This window comes from Pogoniulus pusillus, chromosome 31, assembly GCF_015220805.1.
Source record: "Pogoniulus pusillus isolate bPogPus1 chromosome 31, bPogPus1.pri, whole genome shotgun sequence".
NCBI lineage: Eukaryota > Metazoa > Chordata > Aves > Piciformes > Lybiidae > Pogoniulus > Pogoniulus pusillus.
This window is the reverse complement of record NC_087294.1, coordinates 13,611,004-13,623,704: the sequence shown is the minus strand read 5'-3', so window position 1 is coordinate 13,623,704 and position 12,701 is coordinate 13,611,004. Positions and strand designations below refer to the sequence as shown.

Genomic DNA, 12,701 nt, shown 5'->3' with positions numbered 1-12,701 from the left:
CACACGGCGGTGGCGAGAGGTGGCCGGGGGCAGTGGGGGTGGGAGTGGTTGTTGCGTGGGTAGGTGCTGCTGGGGCCGCCTGGCCGCTGCCTCATGAGGCCGCAGGAGCCGCCGCAGGGCGGCCCCGCCGTGGCGCTGGAGGTGCTGAAGCAGCGGGCGTGCGACAGCGTGGAGCTGAACGCGGCGCGGCTGGGCGGGCTGAGCCGCGACATCTGGAGCCGGCCCGAGCTGGCCTACGAGGAGCGCCGGGCGCACGACACCATGACCCGCTTCTTCGGCAGCGGGGAGCTGCCGGGCGCCTCCTGGGCCGTGCAGCCGCGCTACAAGCTGGCCACGGCCTTCCGCGCCGAGTGGGGCACCGCCGCCCCCCAGGGCGCCCGCCCGCGCCGCCTCGCCTTCCTCTGCGAGTACGACGCTTTGCCCGGCATCGGCCACGCCTGCGGGCACAACCTCATCGCCGAGGTGGGAGCCGGCGCCGCGCTGGGGCTGAAGGCCGCCCTGGAGAGCCTGCCGCAGCCGCCGTCCGTCGCCGTCCAGGTGAGAGCCCTCCCGAGGGCGGAGGCGGTCACCTGGGCCCCCGCGGGCCACTCGGGTCCTGACTGTCCGCGTTTGTGCTGCAGATCACCGTGCTGGGGACGCCTGCGGAAGAACAAGGAGGAGGCAAAATAGAGCTGATAAAGGCTGGGGCGTTTGACGGCCTGGATGTGGTTTTCATGGCACACCCTTCGCAAGAAGACGCCGCTTACCTGCCCGATGTGGCCGAGCACGAGTGAGTGAGGGGTTAGCTGGGAAGGGCTGGCTTGTCACTGCTCTGCTCTTAAGAAGGGGCTGAACGTAGAGCCCAGGACCTTGCAGGCGTCCTTCAGAAGAGGCATTTGCAGCCAGCTGAGCCAGCTCAGTCTTCAGGACACTCTTGAGATTGAACGCTCCAGAGCGCAACGTTAAAGACCTTCGATTGCTCTGTGAGCATCTCAGATGTGTCCCAAAACCCCATTCGTTCTTCCGAGGTTTTCAGACATTTCCTTTTAAATGTGGCCTGTCTGGGAAGAGAAAGACCAAAATGCACCTAGAAGGAATCTGTCTGCATCGTAGATCCTTTCTTTCATAGGCACAAAGTAATTTAGTTCTTTCTATGTGTTTTAGCCAGTTTTGAAAGTGTTTCTGATGACCACTTCTGAAAGAGGCAGCTAAGCATGACTGCTGCTCAGGTTAATTACTAACTTCCAGGCTAAATTTAATTACAACCATTTTATATCTTTTTAACTCCCACATCAGCTTTGTCTTCGAAGTACTTGGTGCCTTTCCTTAGTGTTTCCCCCCAGTATAAGTATAGACAGTAATCAGAGCCTCACTCAGCTCTTTCTTTCCAGTTAGCCATTGGCAGCGACAGAAATGAAGCCTTGGGATCTTTTGGTGAGCCCTGTTGTTGAGTCACAGCCCTTGTTCGTTTGTACTTGAAGTGACTTGATGGACCTTGAAGTACTTTTCTCTGGGTGTGCATAAGCAGGCTTGCACACAGTCCATGAAGTTGACTTTACCCTTACACCTTACTCAGCTGATGCCTCTTAATCATTTTGGAGACAGTTGACGTGTTTGAGGCTGCCTTTCTAATCGTTTTCAAGCAGTCAACTTTTAGACAAATGCTTGGTTTGTAAATGCATGGTAATTCTAAACGGTTTTGAGCTTCATTCTGTTCTTCCTCTGCCAATCTGTAAGACCAGAGTGTTCTTCTTGTAATGTAACCCCTCTCTGGTTTCCTGGTATTCCATCAGTATTGTCAACAGGTTCTTTACTATGTTTTATGTCATACTTACTAATGATTCTTGATCCTGAGATCTTACCCTGCCAAGTCTCTGTGCCTTAAGACTATAATCTTCAAGATACAATCTTCAATGATAGCTTTGTCTATGCATTTCAGCTCTTGCAACAGCCTCTTGAGCTTGGGACAGTAAGATTTGGAAACCTCCTTTCAGACACCATAGCTTGCTGTAGAGTGCAAGTCCTAGAGAGCCTTTAAGTCTTGAATATGGAGGAGGCATGGAGTCGAAGAAGAGGGCAGAAGCTTCTTACCTCCAAAAGCCTGAACTACCAAATTTTGTTGTGATTTGTGTAATTAGAAGATTCCAAGGGTACAAATACTGTTTTGATAATTCATAATTGACTTTTGGTTGTTTCCAAGGAATTTAAGGAGTGGTAATCACTGAATGGCTGCTCTAAAAGCTGAAATAAAACTAATGTACTGGGCTAACATGCCTAGATCTGCTGATTTTTATTCACTTATCCTTCCCTTTCTTGTTGGACAAGCAGGATTCACCTTCTGCTGGCTTAGGGTGGTGGTATTCACCAAAATCCACTGAGTGTTTTCTGAGAGGGTGGCATTTGTGTAGCAATAGAAGTACAAGAAAAAGAATGCTGAAAGAATATTTTTTTTATCAAGGAGTGCATGTTTCTTGTGAGGGAAAAGACCAACACTACAGCATGACTTGCTGCTCCACTTTTGCCTTCTCTCTGTGTTTTAGGGACTGTCCAAGGATCTGTCCTGCCTTCTCTCTGAGTTGATTTGAAAGGCTGCAGTCTAGGATGCAACTGAATTAGTTTTCTTCTCTTTATTTCATAGTGATAATAGATTGCAAATACAACTCATCCCTTACAGAAATGAATGTGTGATTGTTTTGGAGGATGAGAGGGAGTGCAGAAGGGTATTTGTAATTTGGGTAGTGGGCAAAAGCAGATGTTTTCTGATGCAGCAGTGCACTCTGTTGTGTCCTTCTTTGCTATCTAGTATTTAAGGTCTGGTATTAACTTACAGCTGTGGTGTGCTTCAGAGCATTGGGGATCAGTTCAGGATAAGTGGCTAAGTTGCCATTTGTGCAAGGCAAAGGGACAAGCAAGTTAGGCTGGGCCTGGCAGAGTAGAAGTTGTGCATCTCAGGGCAGAGCTTTTTGGAGGATGGAGTTTTTTTATGCGAAGAGCTGAATGTTGAATGTCACCAGAGTAAAAGTCTCTACTGTTGGGAAAAAAACAGTGTTTGTGTATTTGATAAATAACAATCCCTTAGTTGGTATTTAACATTTGTCTCAGTTTCCAAATAATATTGAATACTAAATTATTTTGTAAGTCTTAATGTAGATGACTCTCAGATGAAGCAGAGCATTAGTTCTTACTGGATATATTCAGGTGCAGTATTTTGACTTCTACGAAGCTGGTGGATAACCTTGGCACTAAATTTATTCCTTGTTGCAAGCCTTTCTACCAGCAGGAAAAGAACATTTTTGCTGTAGCATAGTAAAGTATATTTTACACTAATCTATGCCTCTGCCACACTTGTAAATCCTGACTTTGATTATTTAGGCATGGGTTATGAACTTATGAGTATATGAACTTTGCTGTCCTTATATACTGTAAATGTTTTCTTTCTTTGACAAGAATTGGAACAATCAGCTTCTAAATTTGAATTGGGGAAATAATTTGCTCTCCTTTGTGTAGAATGTTAGTAACTTTGAGTCTTAACAACAGGCATTTTTGGGTGACAGCAACGTGCTTCTCAGGAAAGGCTGCACAGCGCTATGGAGCTGGTAACTCTTTGCCTGACTGGCTCTTGGTTTCATCCCATTTTGTTGATTTTCTTAGAAGTCTTTCAGCATCTTCTCACACCCAGAGATTGTTCAATTTTGCTGGGCAAATTGTTTGTTCTGCACCAAATTTGAATGACACAGAGTATTTGTGTGAACAAAAGGAACATTTTAGAAGTCTTCTTATTTTTTCAGTGAATGAAAACCAAATAAAGCAATGCCTTTTATTTCCTAGTGTGACTGTGAAATACTATGGAAAAGCTTCTCATGCTGCTGCTTATCCTTGGGAAGGAGTTAATGCATTAGATGCTGCTGTTCTTGCATACAACAATCTGTCTGTTTTAAGACAGCAAATGAAACCGACCTGGAGAGTTCATGGTGAGATCCTCATTAAATCTAATGTCCATCATTAGGCAAATGGCAAAGTTTCTCAATCTTAACTTGGAAAAGCCTTTCTGTTGGGTGTAATAAGGGAAACCTGAGCTCAGAGCTAAAAGGCAGTTTCCTGTGCAACCTGAGCAAGATTATTTGGTCCTGCTCTGGCAGAGGGGTTGGACTTGATGACTTTCAGGGGTCTCTTCCAACCCCCAACATCCTGGGATCCTGTGAACTTCAGCTTCTGAAATTCACTGTACAACAAGACATGCATGATGGCAAAGGACTGTAAGTCAAGCTTAGTGGTTTACATGTCTTAGTGCAAAAGCAAAATGACCTTCCTATTCTGATGTGTAGTAGATATTAAACATCAGAATCCAGCAAGTATCTATTTGACATGGGCTGCTAACCAGAACTATGGGGGTCTGTCTTTCTTTTGGTACCTGAGCAGATAAATTTCAGTCACTGTAGATCACTGCACCATTCCAACAAGTGCCACTCAATTAGTAGAATGCCTAACACATCCAGTACCTGAAGGGGGCCTACAAAAAGCTGGGGAGGGACTTTTTAGACTACCAAGGAGTGACAGGACTAGGGGGAGTGGAGCAAAGCTGGAGGTGAGGAGATTCAGACTCGACATGAGGAGGAAGTTGTTCAGCATGAGAGTGGTGAGAGCCTGGAATGGGTTGCCCTGGGAGGTGGTTGAGGGAGGCTCTGGCCAGCCTGATTTAGGGTGGGGTGTCCCTGCCCATGGCAGGGGGGTTGGAACTGGAAGATCCTTGTGGTCCTTTCCAACCCTGACTGATTCTGCAATTCTGATTCTGTAATACAAACATGATGCAGTAAGTAATACTTCATTTTTCAGAGGTATTTAATTTTACACCTCTGCAAAAACACATACATTGACTTTAAGGAAATCAAGGCCATGGACCAAAGTAAGCTTAGAACTTAGAGAACTATTGGAGTGAGTGCAGAGGAGGGCCACAAAGTTGATCAGAGGGCTGGAACACCTCTCCTATGAGGACAGGCTATAAGAGTTAGGTCTCTTCAACCTGGAGAAGAGAAGGCTTTAAGGAGACCTTCTAGTAGCCTTCTGATATCTGAAGTGGGCTGCAGGAGGGCTGGGGAGGGACTACTGACAAGGTCTGGTAATGACAGTATGAAGAGTAATGGGGTTGAACTGGTAGAGAGGAGATTTAAACTGGGTGTTAGGAAGAAGTTCTTTACAGTGAGGGTGGCGAGATGCTGGAACAGGCTGCCCAGAGAGGTTGTGGCTGCTCCCTCCCTGGAGCTGTTCAAGGCCAGGCTGGATGAGGCCTTGAGCAACCTGTTCTAGTGGGAGGTGTCCCTGCCTGTGGTGGGGGGTCGAAACTGGATGATCTTTGAGGTCTCTTCCAACCTAACCCATTTTATGGTTCTATAATTTTTCCCCCTTTCTAAACTGTAACTTCAAGTGCAAAGACATAAAATTCAGGCAGCCTTTACCTAGGCATTGATGCCCTCTTTAGAATCTCTCCTGTAAGCCTATTTCCAGCAGTTAGTTCTGGCCACTGCCATGATGTCAAAGATTAAAAACTAAACAAAATGATGCTATTTTGTAGTATTTTAAGTGACTACACTACTTCAGTGCAATGATGCAGTACTGTACTTTAAATTGTGGGCTTCTGTAAGTTAGTGTTTCATCAGCCTAAAACTCTTACTTGAGTAACCACTTAAGGCTTTGGGATTTCCCCCTCAAAGGTAAGTTACCATGCTGCTCAGAATTTGGAAGTAAAAGGAACTGATTATCTATAAAGCAGGCTAAATATAAAAGGTAATAAACATATACAAATAGATTTATACATACACAACTAGGCAGAAAGCTCAGGCACCACAATATCATCTCTCTCTTCTTATCAGTAACCCAAACAATAATTAGTACAGAGCAGGCAAGGCCAAAGGGAAAGACAGTGGGAAAAATAAGCAAGCAAGAGAGAAAGAACTCTCTGAACTCCCACCTATAGAGAAAAATAACAAACCATTGAAGTGGGATAAATTGATCTCTTGTGTTCTCTTCAGCCCCTTCTGGGATGTACTCTCAAATGCTCTCTAATTTTATTTACAATTTAGGACCCTGTTCTTAAATTGGAACAAAAAGTGAAGATTTGCTGCCTGTTTGCAATGCTGACAGTGGTGTCTTTTGCAGGTTTCAGTGACATACATCAGTAACTTCATGCAGCAGATAGTTTCTCAGATTCCACAGAGAGCAAAGTTTAGTCCACATATATGGAATAAACAACTACCTGAAGAGAGCCTGTAGCCAGGTGGGGTTAGGGTCTTCTCCCAGGCAACCAGCAATAGAACAAGGGGACACAGTCTCAAGCTGTGCCAAGGGAGGTATAGGCTGGATATTAGGAGGAAGCTGTTGGCAGAGAGAGTGATTGGCATTGGAATGGGCTGCCCAGGGAGGTGGTGGAGTTGCCTTCCCTGCAGGTGTTCAAAAAAAGCCTGGATGGGACACTTAGTGCCATGGTCTGGTTGACTGGACAGGGCTGGGTGCTAGGTTGGACTGGATGATCTTGGAGGTCTCTTCCAACCTGGTTGATTCTATGATATAAATTGAGGGCTGGAGGCCAGGGAAACAAACAGGCTATTGAAAGTCATCTACTGTAGAACTGAGGTCTACAATGTTTTGCTGCTGAAATGCCTAAATATTAATGTCTTCTGTGCTAATCATGGGCTGGAAGTGACCTCCAAAGCTCATCCAGTCCAACCCCCCTGCCAGAGCAGGATCACCCAGAGCAGATCACACAGGAGCACATGCAGGCAGATTTTGAATATCTCTAGAGAGGGAGACACCACAACTCCCCGGGGCAGCCTGTTCTAGTGTTCTGTCACCCTCACACTGAAACAATTCCTCCCCACATGCCTCTGATGCCATAATTGAAAGCTGTGTAGCTGTCAGCTCATTTTCCTGAGGGAACACTTTCCACTCAAACTCCACTCTTGAACAAACCCATGTATTACACATTCCAATATTCCTAAAGAGTTAGCAGGAGGAATCTGATGAACTTTCTCTGCACTGCAGCACACACCTTACTCCAGCATTGCTGAGAAATGCAACTTCTTTCTCTCCAAGGTGGCAAAGTAAGTTGGAAACCATCTAGTTGAGGAAAGCTTTAAAAGTTGGGCTGCAGAGTGGCCATCATGATAAAGCTTTTTCTTTCAGTGGCAGCCAGATTGCTTCATGACTCTGATGGATTTCATTTCTGGGGTTTAATTACAAGTGCTAGCTTGACTGCTCTTTGGTTTATAACCAAAATGCAGTGAAGTTTTGATGGAAACCATGTGCATGTTCCATTTAGCTGGTGTGATGAAGAAACTTTGTCCGTGTACTGTGGTTTTGACATTCTTTGGATTTTATGCTCAGGTTTTGTTTTGCTGGGTTTTGTTTACATTTAGCTCATGAGCAAGGAGTTTCATGGCACAGCTGAAGATGAAGCAAGTTGCATTCAGCACTGATTAAATGACTTTTCCCTTTCTGCAGGTGTAATAAAGAATGGTGGTGTGAAACCTAACATCATTCCTTCCTACACTGAACTGGAGTTTTACTTGCGTGCCCCTTCCATGAAAGATCTTTCTCTTCTGACAGAAAAGGTTGAGAACTGCTTCAGATCTGCAGCACTGGCCACAGGATGCAAAGTAAGAACCTGTTTATGGGCATGTTTCTGTAACACTGAACCAGATACAGAACACATAACCAGAACAGGAAATGGAGGCTTGCAGGATGGTGTTGAGCTGAAACACATCTGAGTTTCTCTGATTCCAGAGGCTGCTCTGTTGCTTTGTGTTCCTGAAGGCTTTGGTTTATAAATAGGATGCCACAAAATCATAGAGTAATACAAGTTGGGAGAGACCTCCAGAGGTCAGCTGGTTTCTCTGAAGCTTAATGGCACCTGAAATGGCAATCATCATATGCTGTTGCAGGAAGTGTTTGTTTCCTGGTTTGGAGGTGCTCCCCATGCCATCCACACTTCTGCAATTTGGTGCATGCAATGTTTTGGCCAAGAGTAATATTTGGCAGAGTGGTTTATTTTTGAAAGAATCTCAACACTTGGGTCTGTTTTGACAGGGGCCTGAAGTCTGAGCATCTGCTTACTTTATTTTCTGGTCTCACATTAAGCTGCCTTAAGTCAAGGGGAGGAAATTTCTAATCATTTGGGTGGTTTTTTTTTTTGTCTAGGTGGAGATAAAAGGTGGGGAAAATGATTACTACAATGTGCTTCCAAATAAAAGCCTGCAGAAGGCTTACAAGGAGAATGGGAAGAAGCTTGGAATAGAATTTGTATCGGATGACTCTATCTTGAATGCTTTGTCAGGTAACTCTATCTGAGGTTTTTTGGTTGTTCTCATTTAAGCTTAGGTTGATCAACTCTTAAGTGTATGAAATAAAAGGATAAAGCTGAGTTAAATGTAGTTTATTGTAGAATGGTTTAGGTAGGTTGGAAGGGACCTCGAAGATCATCCAGTTCCAACCCCCCAACATAGGCAGGGACATGTCCCACTAGAACAGGTCGTTCAAGGCCTCATCAGCCTGACCTTGAACACCCCCAGGGAGGGAGCAGCCACAGCCAGCCTCCCTGGGCAACGTGTGCCAGCATCTCACCACCATCACTGTAAAGAACTTCTTCCTAACATCTAGTTTAGATCTCCCCTCTGCCACTTTAAACCCATTCCTCCTCATCCTGCCATTACTGGACCTTGTCAGTAGTCTGTCCTCAGCCCCCCCATAAGCCCCCTTTAGATACTGGAAGCAGGCAGAGCTTGTCTTGTCCTCTTGGATCACAGTGTAGGCTGTGGGGACTTGCCTTCAATCACTGTATGCTTCCAAGTGAAAATTCTTCAGTCACTGAACTGCAAAGTCTTAAGGCATTAGCAATACATTTTCTCCATAAAGTGTCATGATATGGAGGCTACAAATAACTTCAGATCTTTGGAACAGGCATTTTGCTGCATTGCTAAAGAAAGAAGCACTTGGCAGCTCTGACTGGCCTGAGAAAGGGTTAAATGATATCCTAGCTGGTGATCCCTATTTTCCTCTGCTACAAATCTATACTTCCTCTGGGGTCTGAATTTCACAATGGCTGATATGTTGATTTCTCCAGCTTCTAAATGTCATTTCAACAAAGACTGAGTGGATTGCTTCTTTGGGTGGCAAAAGGAAACAAACCTCAAGAAGTAGTCTCAGACTCTTGGATGATTTACTGTGAAGGATCTACTGGATGATGCCTCTGGGTGGTATCATGAGGAGGATAAGGCAGTGCTATGAGATGGGTACTAACATACTGAAAGTGCTAGTCAGGCACAAAAGAATCATCACTAACATCTGCAGCATGAAGTGTTTTGTCTACAAAGCACTAACGTTGTCTGGAGTTTGGTTTGATACTGTAATTTCAGAAGTACTTTCCTGTTAAGGTTTCCATAACTGAGAACAATAATAAAACAAACCCACACAGGAAAAAAACAGTTGCCCTCTCTTTGGTTTTGTTTAAAGTCAGATTGTTCGTGCTTCAGGGCCCCCTAGCTAATGCTGTTGAAGTGGGAATTGCTGGGTGTGGTTCTAAGGGCTGTGGCAGGAGTACAGCTGAGTACAAGAGGAGTACAAGTGCTTGTGAAAGCTTGCAGCTGCCTTTGTTTCTGAATTAACAGCTTACTGTCAGGAGATGCTCAGTAAAGAAATGGGATATAAACATGCTGGTATGTTTTCCTTACACTCCAGTCACTGATTATTGATCAGTGGAGAGCAGTATCTGAAGATGGTTAGTTAAGGAAACCATTTCAGTGGTGTGGGAGCTTCTTGTGTGGATGATAATGACTGATCAGAAATGCTTTTGTTTTACTCTTTGAGGCAAAGGAATGTTCTGGTTTAGATGTGGGCTGGAAATAAAACCTATCATACATTTTCTTACAGCATTCAGAACTCTTCAACACTTAATAAGCAAATGTCTGTGCTGTTTCTAGGTTCCACAGACTTTGGCAATGTTACATTTGTAGTCCCTGGGCTTCATCCTTATTTTTATATCGGCTCTGATGCATTGAATCATACTGAGCAGTACACAGAAGCTGCAGGTGAGTGGAAGTGAAAAGGATTAGAGATTTGGAACCCTTATGTGTTGTAGGGACTGGTTACTGACTCTTCACTACAGCATAGGATCATAGAATTAACCAGGTTGGAAGAAACCTCCAAGCTCATCCAACCCAACCTAGCACCCAGCCAGGCTTTTTTTTAAACACCTTCAGGGAAGGCCACTCCACCACCTCCCTGGGCAGCCCATTCCAATGCCAATCACTCTCTCTGCCAACAACTTCCTCCGAACATCCAGTCTAGACCTCCCCTGGCACAACTTGAGTCTGTGTCCCCTTCTTCTGTTGCTGCTTGCCTGGCAGAAGAGACCAACCCCTATCTGGCTACAGCCTCCCTTCAGGGAGTTGTAGGCAGCAGTGAAGTCACCCCCAAGCCTCCCCTTCTCCAGACTAAACACCCTCAGCTCCCTCAGCATCTCCTCATAGGCTTTGTGTCCCAGGCCCCTCACCAGCTTTGTCATCTTTCTCTGGACACGCTCTAGTACCTCAACATCCCTCTTGAATTGAGGAGCCCAGAACTGGACACAGTACTCAGGGTGTGGCCTGACCAGTGCTGAGTACAGGGGAAGAGTAAGCCCCCCTGTCCTACTGGCCACACTGTTCCTGATCCAGGCCAGGATGCCACTGGCATCTGTAGAAATTACAGATGTTTCAGAGCAGAGGGTTAAAGCTTTCATATGCCTCTGTGGAGACTTTCAAGACCCATCTGGATGCATTCCTGTGTGGTCTACCCTAAGTGATCCTGCTTTAGACAGAGGGGCTGGATTTAATGATCTCTGGAGGTCCCTTCCAACCTCTACTGTTCTGTGATTCGGTGATATTCAAAGCTACTGTGTAGTGAACAACTACAAGAGTAAGAACTAGATCCAAAAGTGGCTGCATGTGAATACCTCTGTAGAAATGGAGTAGCCTTCTGCAAGCATAATGGGATCTGAGCTGAATACAGACCCTGAAGCAATTAACTTAGTTAATTGCAGAGGTGCACTGATAAAAAGCTGCCAAATGCAAAGCTTCTATTTGTATTTGAAGTCAAATATATATGGGAAGCATGACCACTCCTCATACTGAAGGCAGATGGAATTAGAAGGTTTATCCCTATAGCAGCACATTCAGAAGAGCTCATAAGCATGAGCCAAAAGAGAAGAGTAATTTTTACTCATAAAGCAAAGTATTCAGGAAATGTAATAGAGGTAATAGTACAAAACTGCACTTTCTACAGAGGAAAATGTGAGCAGTCATTTTCCTCTCTTCAGTCTTAGCTGTTTACAGCAGTAACAAATAGTTAAATGCTTGCAGGTGAAAATTTGTGTTGAGGCACCATGAAATAGACATCATGCAAGCAGATGAAGAAACTGTGCCTTACAGTTGAAACTGGAAGCTTTTCTTTTCTAGGATATGCCTTATGCCAGAAGGTAGTGGTTTCATATCAGTAATCTAACCTGAAATTCCTCTTTTTCTTTGCTGCAGGGTCCCAGAATGCTCAGTTCTATGCTTTACGCACAGCTAAAGCTTTGGCTATGACAGCACTGGATGTCATTTTTAAGCCAGATCTGCTAGAAGAAGTCAGAGAAGATTTTAGACAGGTGAAGCTAAAAGAAGAGGGGCAAAAATATCCTGCAGAACCTAACAAGGAGTCTGGCACTGACACAGGATCGTGTGCATCATGCTAAACTTGATTAAACTTCTCTCAGTAGGATCAACTTAATGGAGATGCTGTAATAATGTCCCAGAAGGAATTGGCTAAACAGAGCTGAAGAAATGTTTCTTTTATTTTCTTTTTATTTTGGACTTTAGGAAATGAAAGTAGTTTCATTGCTTTCAGAAATGTGAAATTTAGTCCTGCTGCAACGTTTGCTGTGTTCAATAAGGGGATGAACTTCAGAGATGCATCTCAAATACCTTGGTTTTAAGTTGCATCGTGGAATAAATGATAGTGTTTAGATCCCTTGGCAGTGCTTTTTCCATACTTGGTTTTGACATTGGAATGGGCTGCCCAGGGAGGTGGTGGAGTCACTAACCCTGGATGTGTTTAAAGGTGGTTTGGATGTGGTGCTTTGGGGTATGGTTTAGGATGAGCCTTATAGAGTAGGAGCATGAGTCAGCAGTGTGCCCAGACGGCCAGGAGAGCCAATGGCATCCTGGCCTGGACCAGGAACAGTGTGGCCAGTAGGACCAGGGAGGGTATTCTTCCCTTGTACCCAACACTGGTCAGGCCACACCTTCAGTGCTGTGGCCAGTTCTGGGCTCCTCAATTCAAGAGAGATGTTGCAGTACTGGCAGGTGTCCACAGGAGGGCGACAAAGCTGGTGAGGGGCCTGGAGCACAGCCCTGTGAGGACAGGCTGAGGGAGCTGCAGAAGAGGAGGCTCAGGGCAGAGCTCATTGCCCTCTGATGGTCTTTGTGGAGCTCCTCTAGACCTGCTCTAGCAGGCCCATGTTTCTCTTGTGTTGGGAGCCCCAGAGCTGGACACAGTACTCCAGATGAAGTCCTACCAAAGCAGAGTGGCAGAATCACCTCTCTTGACCTGCTGGCTGTGCTTCTTTTGATGCAGCTCAGGAGGCAATTTGCCTTCTGGGCTGCAAGTGTTAGGGATCAGCTACACAGATTGAACATTCACAAGTCCATGGGCCC

General features: G+C 45.2%; 1 protein-coding gene across 2 annotated transcripts; it reads left to right on the top strand.

The window, feature by feature from the left end:
• Positions 1-12,012, top strand: PM20D2 (peptidase M20 domain containing 2). 2 transcript variants are annotated; one of them, XM_064169488.1, is made up of 7 exons: positions 2-537; positions 621-769; positions 3,808-3,950; positions 7,474-7,628; positions 8,170-8,305; positions 9,948-10,055; positions 11,538-12,012. In XM_064169488.1, the coding sequence occupies exons 1-7, from the start codon at positions 94-96 to the stop codon at positions 11,738-11,740; spliced, it is 1,338 nt and encodes a 445-aa protein (XP_064025558.1). In that variant the 5' UTR covers positions 2-93; the 3' UTR covers positions 11,741-12,012. The 2 variants fall into 2 exon arrangements, with proteins under 2 accessions (XP_064025559.1, XP_064025558.1); XM_064169489.1 differs by lacking the exon at positions 9,948-10,055 and having other exon boundaries at positions 1-537.
• Positions 12,013-12,701: the final 689 nt, after the last annotated feature.

Excerpts from the sequence above, each read along its gene's own strand:
- PM20D2 (XM_064169488.1), top strand. The coding sequence starts at position 94 with ATGAGGCCGCAGGAGCCGCCGCAGGGCGGCCCCGCCGTGGCGCTGGAG. Across the intron at positions 7,629-8,169 it reads CACTGGCCACAGGATGCAAA|GTGGAGATAAAAGGTGGGGA; the intron begins GTAAGAACCTGT and ends TTTTTTGTCTAG. Across the intron at positions 8,306-9,947 it reads TATCTTGAATGCTTTGTCAG|GTTCCACAGACTTTGGCAAT; the intron begins GTAACTCTATCT and ends TGCTGTTTCTAG.